The following is a 26,995-nucleotide window of genomic DNA, read 5'->3' on the forward strand; positions in this document are numbered from 1 at the left end:
ACTGAAAATGGGCCAGCTGCTTGATTTAGCATTTAGGAATCTGGTGATATAGTGCAAAATCAAACTTATTTTCTTGTCATTCTATTACTACGTGACAATAAAAGGGAGGGAAGAATTTAAAAAGCAGCAAATATATTATCAGCTATATTGAGACTATGCTGAATTTACTTACTTGGTACTGCATGCCAGCTGCAGCAGTCAAAACAGGTGACTGATGTAAAAGCATGGGAAAAACACACAGAAGCGCAAGTCTTACTTAAAGTCTCTATATAAATACAATATAGCCAGATCTTGTGTGTCCCACAATTCCAAATTTAAGAGCAAAAAACTTCCTACAGAAACTCAAAGATAGATAGACTTATTTCTAAACACTCTGGATATAAGAGATTGTAATCACACTACAGGAGAAGAGGCAACCACTATATTCTGAGCCACACAGTTGAGCAACTGAAATTCAGTTCAAGGTGGTAAGCCCAGCTAAACTTTTAGCTGGACAACATCTTTAAATAAGAGATTTTTCTCTAAGAATAGAAGGCAAGGTACTTTCACATACTTCTATCTTTATTTAACAAGTACTTTGTTACTTTTCTCTAAAGATTTTCATTGATTTTACCTAGTAAAACTTCAGTTTTGTAAATAGGGCTCTGGGAAAGTTCTTCATCTCTCTAGAAATAAAATCTAGGAAGTGGTAGATTTAATGCATCAGTAGTTTTTCTAGAGTGCTTTATATGCATAAATAGAGCACATCAAAGTAGTTTCTTTCTACATTTGGGTTGGGGTTTGCCACTGACAATAAATTGGGAGGAGCTGTCAACTCTCTCAAGGACAGAGGCCCTGCAGAGACATTGACAAAGAGAGATGGGCAATCACCAACCATATGAAATGTAACAGTGGCAAGTGCTGGATTCTGCCCCTGGGACAGGGCAGCCCTGGCTGTGTGTATGGAATGGGGAGCAGGAGGGTGGAGAGCAGCTGTGGGAAGGGAGCTGGGGTCAATGCCAAGCTGGCTCTGAGCCAGCCGTGCCCTGGCACCCAGGAGGGCCAATCATGTCCTGGGGCTTCAGGCCCAGCACCACCAGCCTGGCCAGGGAGGGACTGTCCTGCTCTGGGGCAGTCTCCAGTGCTGGGGGCAGTTTTGGGCACCTCTGTATAAAAAAGACATCAAGTTTAGAGGGGGTCCAGAGGAATGCCATGAAGGGGAAGCCTTATGAGGAGTGGCTGATGACACTTGGTTTGCTCAGCCTGGAGGAGAGGAGACTGAGGGGAGACCTCATTGTGGTCATCAATATCTCTTCACTCTCATGACCAGTGCCAGAACTCAAGCAAGTGGCATGAAGCTGAGTCAGAGACGTTTAGGTTGGATATCAGGAAAATGTTTTTCACCCAGAGTGGCTGGACACTGGAACAGGCTCCCCAGGAAAGCGGTCAGAGCACCAAGCCCTGCCTGAGCTCAAGAAGAGTTTGGACAACACTCTCAGGCACTTGGTGGGATTCTTGGGGTGTCCTGTTCAGGGCCAAGAGTTGGACTCAACAATCCTGATGGGTCCCTTCCAATTCAGGGTATTCTACAATTTGTAGAAACCATTTTCATTTTGGAAGAAAGAGGCTTTCTTCAAATGCAGAATTCCATCAAATATAATTTCCTGCAATTCTGATGTGTACAGGGGATTACAAAAAATGCAAGGCTTTCTCCCAGATATTACAGTAAACTCTATAGCAACTACAAGACTCAGTAACATTACCAAAATGATGTTTATGTTTTGGAAGGGGCTTTGACTGCAAGATGTCCATTCTTCCAGACTTCTCAGCTCTCTGGAATGAAACAAACAGCTCACTGAAGCATTAAACCTTACTTATGCTTGGTTTGCTTTAGTTGAACCAAGGTGAATAAGAGTCATTACAGTAGTATAACCATGAAGCAGGTCATCCTTTATGTCATTACATTCTCTTAACACGAAATTCCCAGTAACTATTCGATCACACCCTATTTCTCCGTGTCCGAAAAAGCCAAAGAGGGGTACATTTGGAAAAAACTTCCTAAATGCATCTGCTTCCATATTCCTTTTGGTTTTGTAATGCCGATATCCTCTGCCAACGCAGGCAAACATGAAGCCAATGGTGTTGTGCTCGGGGATGTTGGCTGCTTTGAGGCGCTGCATGGCTGCTTCTGCCGTCCTCTCATCAGCCACATCCTGGTCCAGCAGGACAGTGGCACTCTGGATCTGGGGGCCGCTGAAAGCCAACCCAACCACACCGCAGGCGTCACCCGGCTGGGCGTGGTTACTGCAAGGCAACGGCACCGAGTTAGAGCATTCTCACCAGACTGAACTGCTGCTGCAGCAGACCTAGGTTCAAAGCAGCCGACATTGCAGTGATTCTGATACCAACCAAAGTTAAAAAGCAAACCAAAGACTTCATATTCAATGTTTTTGTGTAGCAACCTTTCACAAAGAAAAACTTCCATATCCATTACTAGGTATTAACCAGAAACTTGTTTCATTCATGCCAATCTCAGTAGTTTGTGTATGTCACAGCTCTGCAATTCAACTAAAACATCAGTTAAACTTAGGACAAGCAAAGGCACTGAGGATTTATACAGTAAAGCAGGACAGCAGTCAGTAAAGGGTTTGGATTCATGTTGCTTTAAATTGGTTGGCCAGGACACACGGGGTCAAGTAGTTACATACTTAACCTTTATCTGCAGTGACTTTATTTAAGGTCAGCTCTCTTATCTGGGGCAATGGTGCAGCTGGCAAATCAGATGCAAGGAAAACGTTGCTATTAGTATGGACTCCAGACCCGCAGTGGGACGAGAGGAGCTATGGGCATGGTTGCACCGTGCTCCACAGGACGGAATGCCACGTCCTTCAGCAGCCAGGGCAGCTCAGGTGAGCTCCTGGGGCACAGCCTTGCTGTGTGTGCAGCTCCTGCTCCGTGCTGTGAGTCAAACTGAGGCAGATACACACACATGTTCACATCCCAGGCTCTGTCACAGCAGGCACTCATTTACCTGCACTCCAGAGATGAAATGCTGACTGCAATGAACACACAAAGGTATCTGAAGCTAGAAATCGCCTTTTCATTGGGTTTCTCCTAGCTGGGTTTCCAGAATCTAAATTGTAACACAGCCATACCAAGCTTCCAGCTTTTCTGGCTACATCACAGTGTAGCAGTTGTGGCATTTTTCCCTTTAAGAAATTGTTATTTTACTACTGGTAAAGGGGTAAGAACGCTATGGATCTGCAATGTTTCTCTCATGTTAAATCTTTTTCATCATTTACCTTGAAAAAAATACCTACTTCTCAGAGGTGAGTGATGTAAAGCTCTCCACTTGTCCTCCAGCCAGGATGATACTTTTCTCATTTAATGGATTGACTATTTGATGAAGAAATCGAGTAGCTCCAGTCTTCCAGGAGTTGTAGCCAAACAGAAGAACAACACGGAGATCTGGGTTATTCTTCAGACCTACAAACAAAAGCCAACACTGATCCCCTTATTTTTAAATCCTGAACTCTGAAGTCCAACCATCCTAGTTCCTCCTCAAATATTACATCACACTCCCTCTGAACAGCTCCACTTCAAATGTAACTGAAGGAACTGGAAACTGATAACTTCTCCTTACTGCTCCAGGGACTGGGAGGAGCAGAGATGCACAGTCACCAGCTGGGGCCCCACAGAAGCTCTTGGAGCCAGTGCAGAAGCTGCTGGTTCTACTCAGAACTCCACTGGCACCTCAGAGAGCAGCATCTCACAGAAGCCCACATAAAGGAGAGAAAAATCACATACCTGCTTCTGCAAATTTGCTTTCATCAAAGACCCTGTTCTTCACATCTTTAGAAAAATGGAAGGTATGAATTTTCACCCCATCAATTTTGGGAAACAACAGAGCAAACCCAGCTTCGCCCTCTTCAATTTCTTGAGGTTGATTGCTGCTTGAACCCATTGGGGTAACTACAGAGACAAAACCAAGCATCTTGTGTTCAGAGATTCTAATACATTCATTTACACGACACAGGCAGAAAGAGGTTGAACAGCTCAGGTGATATTAAACACGACAATCTATTTCCATAACAACTTATCTAACTGAAAACTGCGACTTTTTTGTTAATGTTTTGGAAAGATGAAACGTGTAGGTCCTGCTGGCTATCGATCCCACTGAAGTCAGTTTTGACATGGAGACATGGATATATTTACACATATCTCCCCAGGCACATCAAATATAAAACATTAGGAAAACAAGAACAGTGCAATACAAGCCTTCCTGACAACTTCTGCAGGCACACAAACATACTCAAGTTTTTAAGGTGTCTTATAAGCATGTGATGACAGTATAAAACAAAACTGACACAAAAATTGGGAGTGTACTATTAAAATATGGTAATGACCACACCAAATACCTTACTGATAATGTGGAAAGTGAATTTAAGGTGAGAAACTATAAAAAACAAGTTTCTAATGATAAAAGTGAAGCATGAGAAAAAGCCTGCCACAGGAGGCTGTGAATTTTCCAGTTACTGCATATTATATATTATTTTCCAGTTACTGCATATGCCTCCTGCTAGACCATTACAAACAGGCATATACCAGGATGCCCTCTACAGTTAGTCACAATATGACTGAAATGTATCCATAAATCCAAGCAACATTCAATAAGTACATTAAGGTGCCAGGGAAAGCTGCCTGCCCAATTAAATCAACCCTTTTAACTGTAACTGCAATATATGAAGTAAGCTCCACGACACTTAGCAGCAGCACTGAACACCTTAAAATTGAAGCCAGTGGTGAACAAGGGAGTTGACACCTTCAAGCTGAGCTCTCAAAATCCACACTTTTTGCTCCTACCTACAATCCCTGGGGTGACCAGTCCAAGAACCTGACATCGCTTTGGCAACAACTTTTCAAGTGCGAGAGCAGTTTCTTTACTGTTTCTTTTTCTGGCTGTTAAAATAAGAAAGCAAAAAAAACCATCAGAGAGCGGTAAGAGTGAGTTCTGAGCAAATCCCACAGACAGCCCCGTCCTGTTTAACCAATGCTGCCCATCAGTGGCCGCCCTGGTAACAGCACGCTGGTCTGTGCTGCTCCCTGAGAGCACAGGGCTGCCGGCAGGCAAACACACTCAGCGTCCTCCACAGAAGGGAAAGGAACCCATCTGTGCACATTAACAAAGATCTGTGAGCTGCTCCCTACCACAAATGCAATACTACACAGTCATGGTTTCTGCAAAACATTTCCTGTCCATTGAAACCAAACCACAGAGAATTCCCCTTCAGCTGACTATGCTCTGCTTACACCCCAGTGTATCTTTAAAGGGAAGTGAATGAGGTCCAGGCTTTACCTTTCTTTTGCTCGTGACACTCCTCGTGCCCGCTGAAGGTCTCTGCATCAGCGATGTAGAGCACGGTCTGGGGCAGCACGTGCACCTTCTGCAAAGACACAGGTGGAGGAGTACGTAAGACAGGACAGAGTGGAGGGAAAGTGGGGGCAGAAATCGAGGAGAAACTGCTCCTGCTCCACCGCCAGCCCACGCCGGTCCCCTGTCCCCTCACCAGGCTCCTGTCAGCCAGCAGATAACCAACCTCTCATTAGCCTCAGAAGTGCCCAGAGGAACTTCTGCCCACAGGCAGGAAGCTGACCCAAACCTCACAGAAGCATGAACAGCTCAGCAGACTGGTCCATGACCCTACTCCTTCTTTTAGCACTATCTAAACTCCTTGCATACATGGTTGTTGGCATCTATTGTTCACAGGTGCTGATGCTGGGAAACAGTATAGAGGCGCTTCTTGTCCCAGTTGGTTTAACACTGATCTGCTGAGGCCTGTCTACTGCGAAAGACCCTGACATGAATCTTTGTGTAGTGAAGGCCCAGCACCGGGTTAATACTGGAAAGAAATCCTGCCAGGCAGAGAAGAACTGCAGTGTTTACTTAGTGTCTCCCAGCCTAAGAGGATTAACCTCTTAACAAGATTGCCGCGATGAACAGATGTGCCCTGAACCGCAAATCCTCGGCGTTTTGATCGATGTATTAACACGCAACACTTGAACTGTCAAAACCACCTGCGCCTTCGAGCACGTCCCTTTTGCCGAGCGGTTGGAAGAAGCGCGTTCAGCGTTTAAACGAAGGCGCCGAGTTCGCGCCCCTCAGCCGCCCCTCGCGCCCCTCACCTCGAGCTCGCGGGCCAGCGCGCGCACCAGCGCGTGGTTCTCGGCGGGGCCCGGCTCCAGCGCCGACACCCACGCGATTCGCTGCCGCGTCCGCAGCGTCCGCCGGGCACACTCCCTCCATAGCCGGCATACGCTGCAACACAACACGGACACACCGCGTCGGCCGCACCGCCCCCGCCAACCGGAGCCGGCCGCCGCCCACCCCACGGCCCCGGTCCCGGCCCTTACCAGGCGGCGCGCAGCAGCGCCTTGGTGGGCAGGAAGCCGAGGACACGCTCCACCACCTCGGCGAGGTTGGCGAGGACGTAGCTGCCCTTCGCCGCGGATTCCATGGCCCCGCCGCCTCCCCGGCCCCGCTGCCCTGCGTCACTCGGGCGCCTCCGCGCTTGAGGCAACTTCCGGTCAGCGCGAGCGGCCACGAGCCACGACAGTGGCGCCGCCTGGCGGCCGGGAGGACCCGTCCCGCTCTCACCTCCCCCCTTCCCTCGCGCCCCGGGCTCCAGCACGGACACAGCGCTTCGTAAAATGCTTTTTATTCATAAACTTGATGCAAGTTTACAAATTACTGTACATTGCCAAGGAACTCTGCCAGAAGAAATGGAACCCAAACCGAAGCGCGCGCCGCAGAGCGGAGGCCGGGGCCGCCGCAGCCCCGCCGTGCCCGGCCAGCGGCACAGCCCCGGCGCTCGCCCCGCGCACCGGGAGCGCCGCCAAAGCTCGCCCAGGTCGTTTCTTTCGAGCTAAAAACTGGATCTAGAAGCAAATGCACAAAGACCCGCGGGCGCCTGATAGAGAAAAGAGCACAAGTTCGATAGTCAACTAAAAAAAACCCCATAAAAACATGCTTCTGCACTTCTGAAAGTGCTTAATCCATGGAACACACCCTTCGCTCGGCCCCGAGGAGTGCACAGGCCTAAGGACTAGTACTACAACCAAAATAAGACTCAATTCCGGTAAGGCAATGAAATTGTGTAAGTACACAGACCCAGACTCATCTCCTAATAAAGAAAGAACAGTTCCCATTAGTCTTTCAATAACAAAACCACCATCATGACTATGGCAGCATTTCTTATGCCTCTGAATTGGATGACATGTTTTTGTACTTTATTGTAGTTTTTATATAAAAATTTTTCATTCATGGACTTTCATCTCAATTTGTGCCAATCACTTTATAAGTTCATTAGTTTAGAAATGATTGCAACAACCCGTTAATAAAATGGAACACCTAAAACGGTTTTTAGTATTTTAAATAACTTCAAGCTTCATACTGTGGCTCTTCTTGTTAAGGAGGTTGAGCCAACAAGTAGCAGGAACAGCCCAGCAAGTTCTGACGCCCCAGTGGAAGTGACTAGTTACAAGGTTTTATTGGCACAGCCTTGCTCTGCATAAAAACAAAAAACCAAAACAAAATAAAAAAGAAAAAAACAAACAAAAAATTAAAATAAGCTGAACAAAGAGCATCTTTTCCAATAAACAGTTCATATTCTCATACAGCCATGAAAAATGTTTAATGACTTAACATACATGTGTTTTTCCTATATCATTAATTTGGAAAATACTACAAACGCTGTCATTTTAGACCAGAAAAACTACTGTGATTTGCAAGACCTGACATTTCCTAAAACAGTATTAAACAATGTATTAAACTTCTTGGCTTTAAATGAAACAATACAATGCAAGTCTCTGCAGTCTGCATTTTGCAAAAAGTAAGAAATACACAGAAGTGTGTGAACAACTCACTCCTATTGTATGATCTTTAGTAAGTTGATAGCCTGCTGCAGGGAGAGTTTATGCTTTCAAATAAAAAAAGGGAGAAGGGAGGGCGTGGCCCAAATCTGTTTAATCCATAAGAACAAATATGGTAAAGGCCCAAACTGCTCAGTCCAGATGCCTAAGAAGAGCGGAATGGTAAGGCTGTAACTTATACTGTACGTGTCAGTTGACAGATTATCCACTAACTTATCTAATAGCTAAAGTCCTCAGTACAGCTGTTATAGGGGCACTCATAGCTTGAGTCTGTGTGTTGGAAAACATAAAAAAGAGCTTGTTTTGTTGACATTGGTCCAGGTATACAACAGTCCTCAGCATTAGCCATCTTCTTTTGGAGGAGTGTACCAGCCTGTGGAGAACAGAGACATGTTAGGTACCAATGCTGCTGTGTCCAGAGCATCCTACTCTTCACCTGGGAGATGGAACGTAACCTGCCTCAGTCCTTCCATCTTAAGGCAGGCCAGCTCAGTGAGAGCCAGTGCCCTAAATGTGAGTAAGTCAGGAAGTCAGGAGTGGGAGACAAACTGTGTGTCCATATACCAGGATCTGCCCTGGTATTTGGGTGTGCACACACAGATTTGTGTGGCAGCAGCTATCCTGAGCTGGACAAGCTGAACACCAACAAGGGGAAGCTGCTGGAGGAGGAACATTGCTCTAACCAAACTTAACAGAGGAGAGGTAAGATCCTCAAGTCTTCAAGCTACTTAAAACATAGACATACAATCATGACTGCACTGGGACACTTGTATAAATCCCATTTTGTGTAGAGTTAGGCATGCACAAGCAACCGAATAGTTTATCCTACTTCTGCAAATCTTACTGTAGGAATAAGCTCAGAAATGTCAGTTGAATAACCAGTCTCCTGACATAATTTGGCACGTTTAACAGCTGAATCATACCTGATCAGGTGTGCACTGCTTTTTCTGGAGACCTCCAGAGCTCCAATCTTAATTCTCCCAGCCCCTCTTGTAACATTTCCTTTAAATGTGTGTACAGTGACTACAAGGCCTATTTGTGCTGTCCCAGAGAGCACGTAGCAGCTCGAAGCTTAAGACACCCTTCACAGCAGCACTGAGTGCTGTGAATGCTTTGTGTTCAGCTCCTGAGGCAGCACTGATCACTTGCAGCACATACAAGTAAGCAGCCATGCTGGCTTTTGTAGCAAACAAAAAGAGCAAAAGGCTCAGTGAACGGCAAGATCAAAATACTGTAAAACTGGAGATGATGTTGAAGTCATTATCTTTGATCTTCCTCCCAGAGTACAGGTGTTCTGTTCCATGTTAGCAGCAGGGAAACTGAAGTGCTCACTGCAGTCACACAAACACTTTCACAATAACCTCAACTCCTGGAGGACACTCTGTACAGCCCAGAACATCACAGAAGTGTAACTGCACTGACTCCCTCATCACAAGACCAGAGCACCAATTCTGCTGACTACCTTTATGTAACATGTAAGCTACTTAAACCCTCTAAAGCCTCAGGCTTCTCATACTGCCACAGTAAATTCAATTATACCTGAAGCACTTGTACACTTGTTTTATGCAGCAGAGAGACTTTAAATAGAGTAAAAAAGTTCACACTGAAACAGTTTCCCTATTCTATTGTACACTTTCCCAGATAGTACACCTCACTTGGACTTCTTGTATTTTTTAGTCTCAGGTCTTTTTGCCCATTTTCTCTCTTCATTAATGATTATTTCCACTAGGTTCTTGACACATTGAAACAAAATCTTTCAGGGAAAGGGATAAACTCCCAGCAGATACCTTGCCAATATTAAGAGTCCCTAAAGCTACAGTAACAATGAGGTTCCTAGATCAACCGGCTGGACATGAAATGCAGCCGCCTCACAAAAGCAGCAGGCACACACAACATTCAAGTAAACTGGAAAAGTTGCAATGATCATAGTCAAGTTATTTAAGCACTACTGTTCTTCTAGTGCAAGAAAAAAAGAAGGAAGAAACATTTATGGTCTTCCCAAGCCAAAATAAGACACTTTGTCACTTCAGGTTTCTCTGGTGGCAAACACCAATTCCCAGGGTGCTGTGCAGACAAGAACAAAGAGGCAAGAACATACATACCATTTTTCTCATGTATTTGTACTAGTGACTTATAGGACTGCTGTGCTCTTGCTAGATTATATTGATTCTGAAAGGAGAAAAAAACTAATATAAAAACCTGCATCTAGACATGCAAGACTCAAAACCAGTTCTAACAAGGAAATTCTACAGTGGGCTTAAAAATAAAGTCCATGCACAATGTTAGAACATTCCTGGCTTTCAAGATTCCCTTCTCAGAGCCAGAAATTCCAAATCCTCCCAACTCTAATTGTCCTTCCCTCCCCTCCCTTGCCAATATAAGGATAGCAAAAGCCTACCCTGCCCATCCCAATGCTTTATCCACCTCATATGCTTGTAATTACATAAAAAATATTTAATTGCCAATAAAATACTTATACAGGCACCAGACAATTTGAAATGCATATATATATATTTGCAATAGCAATTCTGTCATGAAGCATCTTCTATGCAAGTCAGGAAATAAATGGAAGCCCATTGTGTAGTTGAGAAACACAGCACATTTACCTTATTGGCTCCAAACTGTACTCTGGCTTTTCCTTTGACTAAAGTGGCATTGATCTGCATGATGACTGATTCTATTGAGTAGGCACTGCTCCAGCCCTGGAGGAGGAAAGGAATGCTAACATACAACATGTACTCACTTCTTGTGCTCACCTTGCAAATCTGTTTTGGAACACATGCTTTGGCATTTTTTTTTCCTGCATTCCAGTTTCAATTACTAATTTTCAGTTAACATTTATTTTCCACAGATAATCTGTAGAATTATATACAGTCCTAGTACTAAGAATTCGTAAGAATTAAAAGACTGAATTACATTTCCAAAATACAGCAAGACAGGAACAAAAAAAGCTCCATCCTTGCACCATTGACACATTTTCAGCAATGTCACAACAGAAATTACAACTCCTTTGTCCAAGAAGGAGAAAAGACTGATCTCTAATCAAGTCAGTTCAGTAAGTTGTAAGAATTCTGCTCATCTCTGGCATTGCTTTACCTTCCAGAACTCACAAGAGTTTCTGCCAGAGCCTGCAAGTAAGTTACTTCATTAATTTACTTATTTTAAAGAGAAAATCACTCTGTCTGGACAAATCATCTATGACTATAATAATCTGTATTCCTCACTTCTCCAGAGCTGACTTTATGCAGTTGAAGAGGCTTCTAGAAAAGAAAACAACTTGTCTTGCTCCCCAGAGCTTGCTCCCCACACTGCCTTCCTCACAGGGATTCTGAGAGCTCCAAGCTGACCTGCTCACACTGCCTGCCTCTTCCTCACATCTCCTGTAAGCCATCCAAGGCAGAAAAGAAGATCTCAAACAAGATCAGTGAGGCAAATCTTATGGGACTGAGGTTTAATTCCACCATGTTTCTTTTGGAATGTGTAATTTATTCCACATAGGGATTCTTCAACTCAAGAGAAGCACCTATTTTCATTATTTTCAGGCATGTTTTATTATCCACATAATAGAGCTCATATTCACCTGTTTAGTAAGAAGTTCCATGCATAATGCACCTCCACCTAGGACATACCTAGAAACAAATGTGAAAGAAAATATACTTGACATCAGCAGTTAGTAAAAAAGTGCAAGTGCTCACAGCACTTTAAGCTCTTGCCAGCTTTTTTGTTCAATTCTTTGTTCATAAGCTGAAATGCCCTTTAACCAGTAATATATTGTAACTAGTTAGCCATGTCATACTTGGGCAAAGAAAATTAGCATAGTGAGACAAAAAAAGCTGTTTCCTAACTGGACTTAGGTTAAACCACTGACTTAGCTATTCTGTACAACTGCAGAGACCATGGAAAAAGGGAAGTTACTTTTTATGGCTACTCTACATATACATGGTATAGATGTGTAGCTAAAAGAAACCAGTAACATCCAGTTGTGTAAAGAAGTTCAACACCATTTCAAACAATGCAGGTGCACTTATAAATAACATGAGATAATAACCAGATCTTTTCTTGCTCTTTTTATGTAAATACCTTTTTTAAATTTCAGAAATACTTTATCCATTGTGCTTACTGGGACTCAGCAGAACACCTGAGCATGACAAAACCTGGACTGAGGGAAGAGAATTTACCACTGCTAAAACGTATTCTCCTCTATGATCAAGACATTTATACCTCATAGATCCATACGACATTCAGAGGGAAATGATCATTGAAAAGTCATCCTTTTTTCATTCTAAAAAGAAGTCTGAGTACAATCAAATTAGAATCCAATGAATTTTCTGGTGTTTGGGTCTGCTTGTTTAATATTGAGATAGCAGCAGCCCTCAGGAACCCTATTTAACTGCACTAACAATTTACTGAATTAAAGAAGAATACATGACAATTCAAGTCACATAAAAACCAGCACCAGCTATCACAGACTGCATTTTCAAAAACAGGTGTCATTTCCTGTCACCAGGAGATGCATAAAAGCCTTGGAAGGTGAAACTGTCTCTCCATGGATATATACAACTCCCACAGACAGCATTTCAACCATGCTTTAGATGACATTTGGAGTGTGTTTTCAATGAAATTTTATGGTTTTGGATTAGCATTCAGGGGATTTTTAAACAAAAACTTTATGGCAGTGCTACCAGCAAGAGAGAGACAGGTAAGACTTGACAGCAAACTTAAGGCAACACAGGGATCAAGATCCATTCAAAGCACCAACCCAAAGCACCCTACAAGTGGAGAAGGAAGAGCAATGTTAATCCCCCACAGAGGTCAGTTCTTACACATATGGCAAGCACAGAGTTTTTCAAGGTGTAACATTTTTACCACAAAGCACAATTTCTGCAGGGCAGCTCAAACCTACCCTCCCGTGAGCACAGGAGACACCACTCGCACAAAGGGAGGATCAAAAGGGAAGTTATCCTGAGAAGAATAATAAAAAAAACAGGTTAAGGAAAATACTGTGACATTGCTTCCCAAACAGAAAGTATTTCAACAGCCTTATTTGTCAAATCAGATTTGAAGTACTACAATTTTTCAGTTGTGTAAAAATTCACTTTCCATAGTATTGGCTAAAAAGCATTTTTTTGGGAAGCTTCAGAGGTTAACTTAAAAGTTTTCTTTTCCCACCCTTTTTTTAAGGCCACAGATCCATTATTACCCAAGTAACAGCTGAGGGTCATTTCAGTAATCTTCTATAGTAAGCCTCAAATTTAACTGCAGCTTTTTGTCCTATAGACACTTACCTTAAAAGAGAAATTGAGTAAAATGTATTCTACGCCTTCTTTTTCTTTTAAGACCTGAAGATCACTATGCAGTGGGCTATCAGGATCAACCCTGTAAAAGCAGCACGGGGGAGACCATAGATCAAGTTAATATTTTCAATACCTGTAAACAGTAGTTCCTCTTAAAGACTTCCTTTATGTAATTGTAGTTTACAAATTGCAGTTTAAGGTGAAATGTAGGAAATTATTGCTCCTTTTACCAAGTAAAAACTTTGCCACAAGATCAGCATAAAAGCTTGCTGCAACAGACAACATTGCCAATGCTATCAAGTGTTGCTTAAACATAGCACAAAATAAGCTGTTTATTTGGAAAGAGCAATTTTAATTCTCTTCAGTTCAGTTGTGTTCAAATAAGAGGGGAGAAAAACAGGAAGACTGTAGTCATCTTGTTTTCAGCACATAGTTAGTGAATCCTTTATGGAATATGTAATTGTACTTCTGCATCAGCTGTTAAAAGTAATCTGCATCAGCAGAAGTACTAAAGCCAGCAGCTTCTGCTCAGCAGAATTTCAACAACTGTTGGTTCCAAAATGCTGCTGGTTAGCAGCCTGGCCATTAATGCAGACCCTACTGGGATAATCCCAATGGGTTAATCTGACACCTCATCACTTTTAAATAGAAGAGACTAGTCAAAAACACCTGCAGCAAGCCAAAAGCAGATGTTAAAGGGACTGAAAGGCCCTTAAACCTAATCCTCTACTACAGCTGAAGCTACAAAGTTGTAAGATCTCATTTCAGAACTTCTTGGGCAGGTAGTCCCCATCCTACCAGTGTGAAATTATTTCAGAAAAAATCTTCCAGTGCTTAGGAACTTCTCATTTCAAGCCATGGCTTTTGCTGGGCCAGCTCAAAGGGACTTGTTCTAAGTAACAATACTGTTTTTTCCTCACATGGGCTCTTTCCTCTGAACATCTACCCCTCAGCTACTCTGCACATAATGCATTTGTTACCAGACATTTTTTGCTGCAATAAACAAATGCAACACTTCTTTTCTTAGACATTCTGGAAGGCATTTGCTGCATGTACTCTATTTCCTCTTTTCTGAAGGCAGAAAATGAGAACTGTTCACAGCACTTGAACAGAGGTTTCAAATCACTGCACATGGTTTGAGCACTTGGTTACAGACACACTCAATAGGAAAGGCCTCCAATAACGTAACACAGATTTCTCTGATGTGTCATTCCTGACATTTTCAGCCTCAAACCCTTCACATGCCCATGATTACACTAAGAAGGAAACAAAACTATTTCAGCAGTTGGTGACCCAGGTTGCACAAGTCTCACCCCTAGGACAAGGCAACAATTCCCACACGCAGGTCAACTGTGCTGAAACAGCCTCTGTCCTTTTCCCCCAGGACATCTCTGAACCCAAGGGAGCTCTTCCATCCACTGCCAGCTGCTGCAGCCACCCAGCACAGTCTGGGTAGGCTCCTCCTTTCTTTAGGGTACTGTATAGGGATGCCAGCAGATGACCCTGTTACCAAAATAATTCCACTCTAACACCTCTAGGATTAAAGTTACAGCACTATGGATGTAAGAAGGTGAGTTATGTGCTGCTTTTCACTTGGTATACTAGGCAATGACAGAAGACAAGGTACATATAATTATATAATTCACATTTTTGTGATAGCTAAAAGTTTCAGTCCTGTGTGTCTGTTTAACTATAGAAATAAACAACTAATGACACTCAGTTATGTTCTTTTCTACATCTTAAGTGCAACTAGAAGCTGGATTTCCCTGTCATTCAAAACAAAAATAAAATCAATGCAAAAATTCTTGAAAAGAATTTTCATCATTTAAGGCTGCATATTTTGGAGCAGTTTTAGAATTGAACAGTAATGACACTTCATGCAATCCACATAGCACTGGCAGGGAGAAGCAGGTCTGTCTTTTTGCCAGCTCAATCACTACTGGTCCATCTCTAGACATTTCTATGTATCAGAATTACAGCCACTAATTAGTGGCTACAATTACACTTACTGTAATACTACAGTAATGGTGATTATATGCTATGGCATATAATGTAATGGTGATTTATATACTATGGCTAGAGATACTCATTTATCAAAAGAATCTCTTCAGCAATAATAAAACAAGATTGTACAGAACACATAAAAACTTTATTAACTTACTTGAGAAGCTTAACATGCCATTCATACAAGCTGTCATTTACCAGTTCCACTGAATATATCCCTGTAGAAATATTAGATGAATTAATTATGCACTAAAAGTGTAGATAGAAAACTTAGCAAAACCAGTCTTTGCTTTAAATTTCAATGCTGTCAGCAGGTGTAAGGAATGGGCAGGATACTGCGGCACATCCTTCCTCCAGTAGCAGATGCACTTCTGAGGAGCTACAAGGAAAAGGTGTTTTCACTTCTATTAAAAAATTCCACATTAATCAATTTTTTTCTGATACTTAACCATTTCACCTTCAAACCTTCCACAACAACAACTCCAGCTTTCTTATTACTCACCGTATTTTACACCCAGTACACCACTAACATGTTTTTAAGACACTTCACAACACAGTGTGTGTGTGCAGCAGTGTGTTTCCCAGGTTCTCATCAGTACAGACAGACCAGGACAGCACACAGGACAGTGTATGCAGTAGAAACCCAACAAAAAGGAGATACAGCAGTGGATGAAGCACATTCCCAACAGCTGACTGAGGAAGGCAGAAAGATGCATCTAAAGAATGGAATGGTCTGCGGGAGCCAGCTGGTGACTTTCAGTGGCCTGTTTGTTTTAAGTATGTTAAACAACAGTTGTGCAATTCATTTCCCAGGGAAGGATGGAAATTATCTGCCATTTTCTTGTATATTCAAAACTTCCTCTCTGCATAAATTCACAAGCAGCTTTGGAAAAAGCAATAAATCTTTAACCACCCAGCAAGATTTAGAGCATGGTATCAGTCATGTACAGAAATTAAATCTCCTCTTTCACAGAATATTCATGCATATAGACTAACCCACTATTATTAAACTTGTTACCTGGCCTAATATTTAACAGCATCCTTGTTGCTGACCTAATTATTTGGAAGCCACATACAAATCAGGAACTTGCCTAGAATTTCTGAAGGCAATGCAACCACCAGATTGCAGTCACCACATTCTTCCCAAAGAATGGGGGATATTAATTTCTGAGTTTTATTATTCTAGCATAAAAATAATCTTACAGTTGAAGCTTATAAGCATTAGTACTTGGAGTACATGTGACATTGCAAGCTGTCCAGACACCCTAATTTCTAAAGCATTTCAAAACCTGGCACACAGGTTAAAGCACCCATGCTTGCTTCTCCTTTCTGAGAGCCACTAACAAGTGAGTACTGCAGCCAAGAGCACAATTTCTAATTTTTCTATGTCTAAAATAACAATGTAGGCCTGAACACATACTCACTGTGCTATCCATGTCCCTTTTAATCAGTAGCTACTTCAAGGACATGGCATCTGTTAGAGGAGCAACCAAAGGAGCTATTAAGGCCTTTTTCCAATTCCCCAGATCCAAGGACACTATTTTCTGAACTGACCTTATTGTAAGTCACAAACTGTAAGAATTTCAATTTGTACTGCTCTGATGTAATAACAAAAGGGTTGACATTCAGAACTCTGCTCATTGTCAACTCCCATTAATGACAAATCTATTCCACTGTTGTATCCAGAGTATTTTCTTCCACCTGCATCCAAGTGGGAGCAAACAATACTTATTACAGAGAAGGTAGTAAGTTACAGTAAGGCTCCTGACACCATGCTAAACAATGGAAGATCACGAGACCTTCTGTGGGAACACAGAACATCCCTCTGGCTGTCCAGGACGGCCAGGACCCCTGCCAGGGGGCTCAGAAGCCCTGGCATGGAGCCCAAAACACCTGTGGGTTCGATTACAATCCGTGGAGCAAATTACCAACCTTAGATGAAGATCAGCAAGCCACAACAGTTTAGGTAGAATAATAGTGATGCTATCACAGGGTGAAAAAGTAGATTTTGGGGTTTCTATAATGGGGGTTCAGGAGGCCAGATGGAGGGATCTGGGTGTGTCCAGCCTTTCTCCTTCTTCTTGGCCCCCATCTTCTGCTGTGATGTTGGCACTTACAGATTGGTTTAGAGTAGAAGCTCACTGTCTAACATAGGTCATAGGTATTGGAAAGTAATTGTAAATATTGTACATGTAGTTTTTAGTATAAACACATAACACCGCCCTGGGGGCAGGCAGAGTGCCTCTGTCTGACCTGCTGAACAGACCTCGGCAGGACAGGAGAAAGAATTTTATAGATAAGATACAAGAAACAACGTTGAGACCAAGAAATGAAGAGCCCTGACTCCTTCTTCAAGTGCCAGGCTATGAAAAGGGACTTTTCAATTTTTCTCGGGGTCACTCTGACCAGCTAGAGACCCTGCCAACCTTCCATCCCTTTGTTCACTCACTAAGCCTTGAGCCCCACTCCTGCACTCCTCCCATCATCCTGAGCCTCCTGTTCTTAGCCACAGTTCCTGTCCCAGTCCAGCTCCAAGGCCCAGACACTTTGCCAGCTTCCCCAGCAGGAAGAGCTGTACCCCAAGAGCTGTACTGCATCTAAGGCAGCAGCTGCAGGAGGGTTCTCAGAGACAGAACATCAGTGCAAGACACTCCAGCAGCCTCAGGCAGCCGAGTTCTGAGCCAAACAGCATCTGTGTCTCCTCAGCAGCAGCAGCAAGGGGGCTCCAGGTCTTGATACAGAAGCTACTTAACAACACCATCCAAAGCTGAGGGAGGGTGTTTGGGGTTTTCTGAATAATCAAGGGGATGTTATTTGGAAGTAATTTATGTGGTTTTTTGGTAATTTTGACAGTGAGAGGAAAAAGGTTGCTGTCAAAAATAATTTAACTTACTAACAGCAGTTTTAAATTAAGGAGAAGTCCTTAATTTAGGAAAGGAATCAAGGTAGGTTCCTCTTGCTTAAATACAAGGTGGGGTGGGGTTTTTATTACTCAAAGGTGATCAAGTAAAAGAGGTGATCAAGCCCACAGAACCGTGAAGCAAGCAAAAAAGTAAGAAATTGAAATGTAGATAGAAAAACAGTTCTTTTCAAAACAGAAGCAACATCTTACTTAGGGCAACATTACTATATCAAAAAGTAAATCCCACACAGACTTTGGATAAAACCAGGGAATTGAAGTCCATATCAACTATATCTGAATAAAACACCAAGCTAAAGATATGAACAGAAAAGATTTCATTTAATGTCCCCAAATTCTTTGTTTCTTGCCCTCCTTTCCCAATCCCTTAAATTACATTAAGTCATTTGTGAATCTCCAATCTGATGTGTGGAAATGAGATAATCTTGTTTTACAGGACTTGTGGCTCCCATTATCTGAACAAGCTAATGAAACTAATTCACAACAGAGTATCTTAATTTTCTGGAGTATTTTTTGCTTCTGTCAGCTCATAAGAAAATTATTTTCTGTTTCTTTAAGGGCAATTCTTCCCCTAGATTTCCCAGGTAGATAAGCAACTTTGCTGCTGAGAGCAAGTTTGCAATCTTTTGCTTGAACTCCAGCAGTTTTGCTTCATTTGATAAAGGAAAGTAATTTCTAAAATAGATACTACCTTGAATGCACAGCTCAAGTTGAAGCCACTGTCTTTTAATAGTACTTTTTTATAAAACAGTTCAACAGAAAAGAAAAAAAATTAAAATACTATTGCTACAAGTATTATTCACTTCAGAACTCCCAGTGTTCTACAGTCAGTCCTAAAAACATGCAACCTCATGAAAACTAAATAAAGTGATCCTTACCTAACTAAAAATCAGCCTTAGCCCTTCTGGCTTGTCTTATAAAGAAATGAAAAAAGCATTAAATCACCTTGCAACAGTCACAAGAACCTGGAAGTTTCACAATAGTTCCCTTTGTGCATTAGTAGGAAGAAATTAAATTGAGGGTAAAATGGACCATGGGGCAAATACTCTAACAAAAATATTAAAAAGCCAATTACCCGCCACAGCCTGTGCACGTGGTGACAGTTACCTAACAAAAGGCAGAACTAGGCTATGAAAGCAGGAGTTTTGTGCAAAGGAAAAGAACCAAGAACATAAATTTACTCAAGGTCTAAGAATAAATGAAACCATAAGGAATGAATCCAGGCAAGTTTTATAACAAACAGCATCAATTTACTGGCACAATGTAGTAAATGTGTCAGTAGGATGGTGTTTCAAAGCAGAATTGCCATCATCTTTGTACTGTCAACCTCCACTTGACACTACTTCATTACCATACTTTAGAGATCAACATGAGGCATCCAGCTGCAGTGTTTTTACATATTTCCAAAGTCATAAGCTCTAAGTTATGCACTCACCCTTTAGCACCTCATCTTCCTGTAAAGTTTAGCAAGATCTGCTCTTCCTCATAACTCAGAATATGCTTTCCTACATCAAGATCAGTCTTTTGCAACTCATTAAGACTTGTTTATCTAAAGCCAAGAAATGGCATTATTAGAGAGCCTAAACCCTCCCCCCAAACCACAGCTAGCCAGGGGCCCCTGGCTGACCCCAGTGGCACCACCACATGACTGAGCCCCCCACAGCACTCTTTACAGTCTGGTTTGTTATAGCCAGCCTTAGCACTGATCACCAAAACAAACCCTGAAGGTCAAAACCAGGCAGTAAAGCACCCCCCATGACTTCACACAGATCTGCTTCCAGCTCCTCCCTAGACCCACTATCCCATTCCTTCCCACACAGGTGGTCACTGGGGCACACTGGCAAGCTCTCAGTTGCAACACAGCCAAAAAAAGAAAGCTGCATTAGATCAACACTAGGTCACCTCATCAAATTTATACCCCAGACATTTTACCACTGTTCCCAGCACTTCCACACATGAAACAATTGACCTAAAAGTTAAATATGACAAATCAAAACAGGAACCTGCTGTCTCTTCATCTCTGTTCTTTTACACATGATTACAATGGCATTGTCAAATGAAGTTTAAGTCCACTAGAAATAAATATGGACACAGGTCCAGAAAAGTGAAAATGTATTTAAGTTTATACTGACTGCCTAATTAGACATTCCTCCTGTTCTCACCCTGGCCTATACCAAGGTCTGACACCTGGCTGCAGTGATGGAGTTGTCTATTTGGCAGACCTAGAGGAATACAACTTGCCCAAAATCCATGTAATTTCTATTTCTCACACAGTAACACTCAGGCAATTCAATTTGCTGAATCCTTTGCTGAGCTACGTTAGCTACAGCTCCTATAAGGAATAAATGAAACAGCCATCCACTACCTCAAGATAATCACTGCTCATTACTCCAACTAATTTAAAATACAAGCTTGTTTTCCACTGTAATTCACATCATTATTGCAAGGAATAGATGTTCTGACTTTTCTCCACAAATAAACTACTTTATGTAACAAGAGTATACATAATGTATCAATGTATTTTTACATATGTGCACACACAAACATGCACTTATATACAAACACAGGACAACAAAACACAGAGAAGTTAGCAGCAAGTATTTCCCAAGAGAATTCATTTAAAGTATATTTTCAAAAAGGGAAATCTGAGGCATTTACCTGTTTTATAACTCTGTGATCTATATATATCCCTGAGTTCTTTCATAAGTCGATCTGAAGCCTGAACTGACCCAGAGACTGCACCCTGAAATAAACAAAAAAGACTCCAAATAAGTGAAAAGTAGTATTTGCAAACAACTTGACATTACTAACTAGAAGGTATTAACAATATATTAATTTCTGTATGAAAATAGGGTTTCTGAAAAGTGAAAATATTCTGGTGAGCAAAGTCTACCCCAAAGAAACAAGGCCCTCCCTCTAAAGAACATTAATATATACTACTAAATGCTATAGGTGATACAAACTTTTAATCAAGGTACAACAGGTATTTTTCTGTAAAGGACCTAAATCTTTGGCATTTTAATTTCCAAGATGGATGCAGTGTATATCTCAGAGTGAAATATTTAATTTTACATTCTGCTTTTACACACTGAGAAGAAAAGTAAACCTAATCCTAAGGGTGAGTTTCTACACATAAGGTTTTATTGCTTTCTCGGACGTATTTTTTATTTGGTCATTGAAAAAGGTACAGGAGTTGGTAAGTATCCACTCTAGAACAGCAGCTTCCTGAGGAATAAGACCAAGCAGTGAATTTAGAAAACGTGGAACAAAAGCAATATTTATTGCAATTGAGTGAAAAAAACCCAACATCTACACAGAGGAAGACAAAGGTATGTAAACCGTAAAATACAAAATATTTTTGTGACTTGTCATAGTTCTTGTGATTTATGCAACTATGGCAGAATCTCATTTGTTCCTTTAGAGCTCAGTTCGGTACTGCTCAGCACCTCAAAGTGAGAGAAAACTCAAACCAATTTTCCTATATGTTACGTGATTACTCTGCTTGTAAATCCCACCCAAAATACCACTTTCGGTTCAAGAGTTTTGAAAAACAGAGAGATAAAAGATAGCATTATAAGATTTAAAATACAGAATAGGAACAAAGACTCCAAATGAGCTAAGGTAGTTAGCACCCCAAACCCTGACCCTGTGACACTTGGGTTTTCACCATCAGTCTGTTCCCAAAGGCAGATTATTCCATTGGACCTTTGCAGTTCCCTTCTGCTCCTGTTCTTCAGTCACTGCCACTGAAATACAGGCTAACATATGGAGCTCATGAGCATGGCTGGGGGGAGAAACCATGACAAAAAATGAAACTGCCCCACTACCAAATAAAAAAGACCCACCTAGGATAATTCAGCCTGTCTGTATCAAGTACTAAATAAGTAAGTTGATGAGGCTGCTTTTTTACTCCATCTAAAAATTCAAAGGTTCTTATTTTTTCAGTTTCCTTCCAGACACTATGAACACCTATAAACATATCCTTTTTGGACACAAGTGTCAAAACTATTTCTGGAAGAATATGAAGCAGCTCTGACCATTACCTAATACCCAAAACATCCTCCCTGTTTGCCTGAAGTCCACAGTGATGTTTTATATTCTACAAGGTCTTAACTGTAGGAACAAATTACTTCTTAATACAAATTAAGTATCAGTAACAGTTACTTGATGGTAAAGCCTCCACATAGTCCTCTGTCTTCTCTGTCCAATAGCATCAAATAATGCACTTAGACTTTTCTTTCAAGGCTATTCATTTTCATACACCTTTTGATTTAATTATGCATATTTCTGAAATTCCACTAGTTTTTCTTAACAGACCGGTATGAAGGATGAACCTTGTAATTAAACATGCAAATAACAGGCAACTCCTTTAATCTGATTAAACAAAAGCTACATACAAACAAGGCTTCAGACAAGTAATTTCTCTACTTACTGTGCTCCTCTCTGTGGAGCAGTATCTGAAAATCCCTTTGAGAAGGGATTTCTCAAACACCAAGTACATGAAATTTTATGGGAAAAGGTTGTTTATATGCAATATCTGCATATTACTACTATTTATGCCCACTATTTACAGATTAGCTGAAAAAGGAAGCATTACACTTAACCAGTTAACACAGCAGTATTAATTACAATTCTTTGTAGAGTTGCTGTGCTTTGTGAGCATTAAGATTAGGACTCACCAATATGTTGAGTCTGGAGGAAAGACATTTCATAGACAAGTGTCAAGATTTTGGTTTTCTTCTGAGCAGAGCTGTGCAGATCCCTGCCCCTTCCACTGTACTTCTTACTAAAAGAAGGAATTTTCATACAGTTTCCACAGATTGTCAAGGTATAAATATAGGCAATTTAAGAACAAGTTAGATGGTCAAAGACATCCTGTGGAAAACTACCTCTTTCATTGCATCTCTATTTCCATCCAATTAAACTACTGAATTTCTATATATAATGTTGGAAGTTCATCTTGGCAAATAAAAATTTAAGTATCTTCTGTACTGGAGACATTTAAAAATCAAAGCTTAGCACACCCACATCCCCCTGACTTCCATTATAACTGCTGATAAATGAGGTGGTATTAAAGGAGTTAAGCTGTAGTGTGTGCAAGCAAGCCTCAACACACTTTGTCTTTGTCTTTACCCTTTTTCCCCCAGGGGTTTCTGGTTGGGCTGCTCACTCCTTATATAGCAGCATTAAATATAGTTACACTTGCTGCTCTAAAGAATCGATGGACTGCAAACCAGTAATCTACAATCAGGAGAAAGAGGATAGCAAGCTTAACTTAAGGAGTTTAGCACAGGGGCTTATTTTATGTGCTCTGAACTACCCTTGGAGGAACTTGAAGGGGAAGGTAACAGTTAAACCTGATGGTAAACCCAATGGCAAACACCAGTGCTCTGAAGCACGTCTTCATTCTGGTGTCACTTGTGGGATTTGGAGCCACTGTAAAGTGCAGTTTAGAAGACAGCACAACTTGCATCCTACCACTGCACCATACAGAGCACTGAGGTCAGTTTTGACTACAGTGATACTAAAATTAAAAACTTTTTCCGTAACTCAGTACACGTAAGTTGTAATTTCAAAGACTGAACCCAGATATAAATAACAGCATCCTTCTGGAAAAGTGGGACTTGACACTCCAAGGGAGATAAAGTTCCCATTTCTCAAATTGTGACAGTAAGATTTATAGTTGCAACTGCCTCAGACATAAGTGGTCAATCATGGGATCTGATGGGTATCTGCCACATGGGGCTGATGCCAAGAGCAGGAAGGCAAAGCCATTTCATGTTTAGTAGTTAAATGAGCTGCAGGACCAGACCCAAATGACTTTTTTTTCCCTAATAAGTAATCAAATAGGCACAAAAAGTCTCACTTAATCATCCCATCCTGTACTATGTTGTGGCTCTCCAGAACAATGAGCAGGTAAGCTGGAGAAATCCCTGCTGCAAGAGGCAAACATCTATGCTGACAGTATGCCAACTGCTGAGAGCTGCACATAACAGAAATACCTGATGCAGGAATTCTCACAGCCAACACTGCTGGACATGAAAAATATTCACAAGATGCACCACTACAAGCCTGTCCTGTCCTCAAACTCTTCCCCCCAAGGATGAGCCACTGTTGGAAACAGGAACCTCGTGGGGCAATGGGACCAGCACTTGCCATTACCCTGCTGTACTAAGGCCACAGAGACATCAGGGGTTTCTTTTCCCCTTCCAACCCTCAAAATGCACCCACAGCCTGCTCTCCCCCACAAGTTATAGGGGATAGGAGGTGCAGCTCACTGCAGTTTTTTATCCAAAGATCTGATTGTTTTCTGTCTGATCAGGAAAACCCTGTGAACACATCAGAATGCTACAGGAAACCTCTTCACTCAATAAATTTCAGAAGATTTAGCCACAAGTCCAAAGATCACCTGCTGAAACAAAACATGAAAACTTCTCCGAGATAATAAATTGAAATCTAAAGTAACCCAAAAAGAGCTAAAGAACATAAGTTCCATTTGTTACTGAACTTTCTCCATATTTGCACAGAAGCACAATCATTCCTAGAAGTTCAAGTAGTTTCATACTTCCTTCAAGGATTAGACTAAAAATAGCAATGACACCTTAGATTTCATAAAATCTGAAGATGAAAGTACAGACATTGGAGACTTCTAAAGGGAAGTGCTTAAACTCTTCAGCATGAAACAGGAAAAGCTGATAGCATTATTTAAATAAGAAAGGCATTAGTCTCTGAAACAACTTTGTGGGGAGAGACCTCTTAAAAGCAAGCAGCAGCAAGTTGTTAAATATTTGAAGTTTATGATTCCAGTTCAAAGACCTATTTTAACTACAGGTAAGCAAGTGGTTCTTTAAAGTTATTACAATGTTAACAGGAGGATTCATTCTTGCTCCAAGTTACATATTGTACCAAAAGCCAAATTTATTTCCTGATGCCAGCAAGAAGAATAGGAGTAAGGATACTGCCAAAGACAGAACTCATTTACAAAATTAGTAAATACACATTCTTAACCTGTACAACACACATAAACCCTAAAAACTCCTATGACAACATCTTGAGAAGCAAAAAAATGTCTTTAATCTATCAGGAATAAATGACAATGGGAGTGCATGCACCGCTTTCCCATGAACAAGCCTTGAGCATGATCTGTAACTCCAGCCTGCACTGCAGCCAAGGGGAGAGAGGACAGCCCATGGACCTGAGCCAAAGACCAGGGAAAGGAAATGAAAAGTCTTCTGGCTGCACTGGGCACCAATCAAAGCCCTGTTTTATGCTGCACATTCCCTTGTCCAACAAGCAGCATGTAAATGGCATGGGTTTGTTTTACTGGCCTCTGCCGAGGAAACAAAGTATCCCAAAGGGCTAAAAAAACAGACCAGTTTAGCCACTGCATTTAGGTTTGTGAAACTCATAGTGTCCTCTAAGAAACCCAGTTGTGAGGGCTGTACAGATTTAAATTTTGCTTTGTGCTAGGACACTCAGCAAACAACTGCTTATAGAGCATGGTTAAGACATTCTATCAGAAGCCCCCTGTTTTGGCAGCATGGAGGACCAATAAAGTGCTACTGGGATAGCTCTTTCCTAGGTCAGTAGCACAGCTACAGCTTTTGGTTCTCCAGCACCTAGGAGTAAACTTCCACAAGTCCTTGGAGAAATTATTTCAGCAGCACAGCTATTTCTGGTGACCCACAAAAATACCACAGTTCCTCAGCAGCAGCTGAATACCCTGTTCCCTGCACTCAGCTGACCTTGTTTATGCACCAGCATCAACGAGAGTGTCCTGGCACGAGAAACAGCTATTATGTAAGTTGAATCTGCTGTTGTCAAACAAAAAACCAGCAGTGTTCATTTCAGCTCCACTAAATGTGGAGGGAAAAAGCAAAAGGAAAGGCAGTATTGGCCAAATAGGAAAAGAATAGATAGCAAAAGAAAATCTGCACTTTTAAAGGGTTTTCTGCACCAAGGAAGAATGCTGACACCACAAAAACCTTTTTTCTGTTCTACCACATTTTAGATGATTGTAAAGCAGGCCATGCCTTTCAGGCTGCAAGAGGTTATATTTTCCTTCCTATTAGGAGCTTGAGTTATACACACAGAAACACACAAAACCTCACTAGGCATCGTCTCAAACTGTGAACATTCAAGTTTAAACAAAACCAGTAAGTGACTGTTGTGCTTATGGTTACTCAAGTCTCAAAACAGGACTTGACTATACAGCCAAAGCAGTTTGGGACCTTATGTTTACCTGTTTTTAAACCCTGAAATGCCAATCAGGTTTAGGTGTTAAAAATTTAAAATCCTGTGGATGAAGCAGATCATAAACAGAGGTATTAAATTTCATGTTTTATACATTTTAAGCCTCTATGAAACAAAAGCTTTGATTTCTTTGGGAGTCAGGATAAATAAAATTAAGGCTGTATGACATCATCACACTCTCCTGCATGCACCTCTGAGAAGTAGAAGCCTCTCTGGAGCCTGGCACTTGGGACAGAACGTTTCTAAGCCTCTGGAGAACAAGCACTTTTTCTAAAGCTGCCTGCTGCCAAGATCACTCAGAAAACAGACAACAAAGCTGCAGAGCTGATGAAGGCCCTTTACTTTATGCATGGCAATAAAAAAACTGCACAACAACCCGCCACCCTTCAGTAACTTCCAGGTGACACAGCTATCACTGAAAAACAAACTCATGCATAAAATGGATTTAAAGCACAGGTTTGCCAAGTATTTTAAGTCACCCATGATTTTTAACACAGGCAATTTTAATTATGGCTTTAGTTTTTTTACTTAAATACGGGTTCAGCAACAAAAGTCAAGCTCAAAGCCTGGAGGCATTCTACTGATTCTGCAAGCAGAACTAATGCTTGTAACAAAG

The 26,995-nt window shown here is 41.6% G+C and overlaps 2 protein-coding genes across 2 annotated transcripts in view; both read right to left on the reverse strand.

Annotated features, from left to right (window-relative positions):
- Positions 1-540: 540 nt before the first annotated feature.
- FBXO22 (F-box protein 22) lies at positions 541-7,453 on the reverse strand. Its single transcript, XM_030954898.1, has 7 exons — positions 6,391-7,453; positions 6,163-6,295; positions 5,336-5,423; positions 4,843-4,938; positions 3,787-3,951; positions 3,300-3,465; positions 541-2,283 (listed from the first exon to the last, which is right to left on the reverse strand). The coding sequence occupies exons 1-7, from the start codon at positions 6,492-6,494 to the stop codon at positions 1,854-1,856; spliced, it is 1,182 nt and encodes a 393-aa protein (XP_030810758.1). The 5' UTR covers positions 6,495-7,453; the 3' UTR covers positions 541-1,853.
- A 198-nt stretch (positions 7,454-7,651) lies between these two features.
- Positions 7,652-26,995, reverse strand: part of UBE2Q2 (ubiquitin conjugating enzyme E2 Q2) — a 46,016-nt gene continuing 26,672 nt past the window's right edge. Inside the window, exons 6-13 of the mRNA XM_030954899.1 lie at positions 20,785-20,869; positions 15,364-15,424; positions 13,194-13,284; positions 12,812-12,870; positions 11,489-11,537; positions 10,515-10,610; positions 10,011-10,077; positions 7,652-8,281 (exon numbers count right to left, since the gene is read on the reverse strand). Coding sequence (XP_030810759.1) covers positions 8,250-8,281; positions 10,011-10,077; positions 10,515-10,610; positions 11,489-11,537; positions 12,812-12,870; positions 13,194-13,284; positions 15,364-15,424; positions 20,785-20,869 — 540 coding nt within the window. The 3' untranslated portion in view covers positions 7,652-8,249. The remainder of the gene's footprint in view (positions 8,282-10,010; positions 10,078-10,514; positions 10,611-11,488; positions 11,538-12,811; positions 12,871-13,193; positions 13,285-15,363; positions 15,425-20,784; positions 20,870-26,995) is intronic.

The sequence above is a fragment of the Camarhynchus parvulus genome, chromosome 10, assembly GCF_901933205.1.
Source record: "Camarhynchus parvulus chromosome 10, STF_HiC, whole genome shotgun sequence".
NCBI lineage: Eukaryota > Metazoa > Chordata > Aves > Passeriformes > Thraupidae > Camarhynchus > Camarhynchus parvulus.

Bases quoted from the DNA above. Each gene is read 5' to 3' on its own strand.
- FBXO22 (XM_030954898.1), bottom strand. From the start codon at position 6,494: ATGGAATCCGCGGCGAAGGGCAGCTACGTCCTCGCCAACCTCGCCGAG. The intron at 6,296-6,390 runs GTAAGGGCCGGG...GTTGTGTTGCAG, and splicing joins GCGCTGCTGCGCGCCGCCTG to CGTATGCCGGCTATGGAGGG. The intron at 5,424-6,162 runs GTGAGGGGCGCG...GTGTCTTTGCAG, and splicing joins CGCTGGCCCGCGAGCTCGAG to AAGGTGCACGTGCTGCCCCA.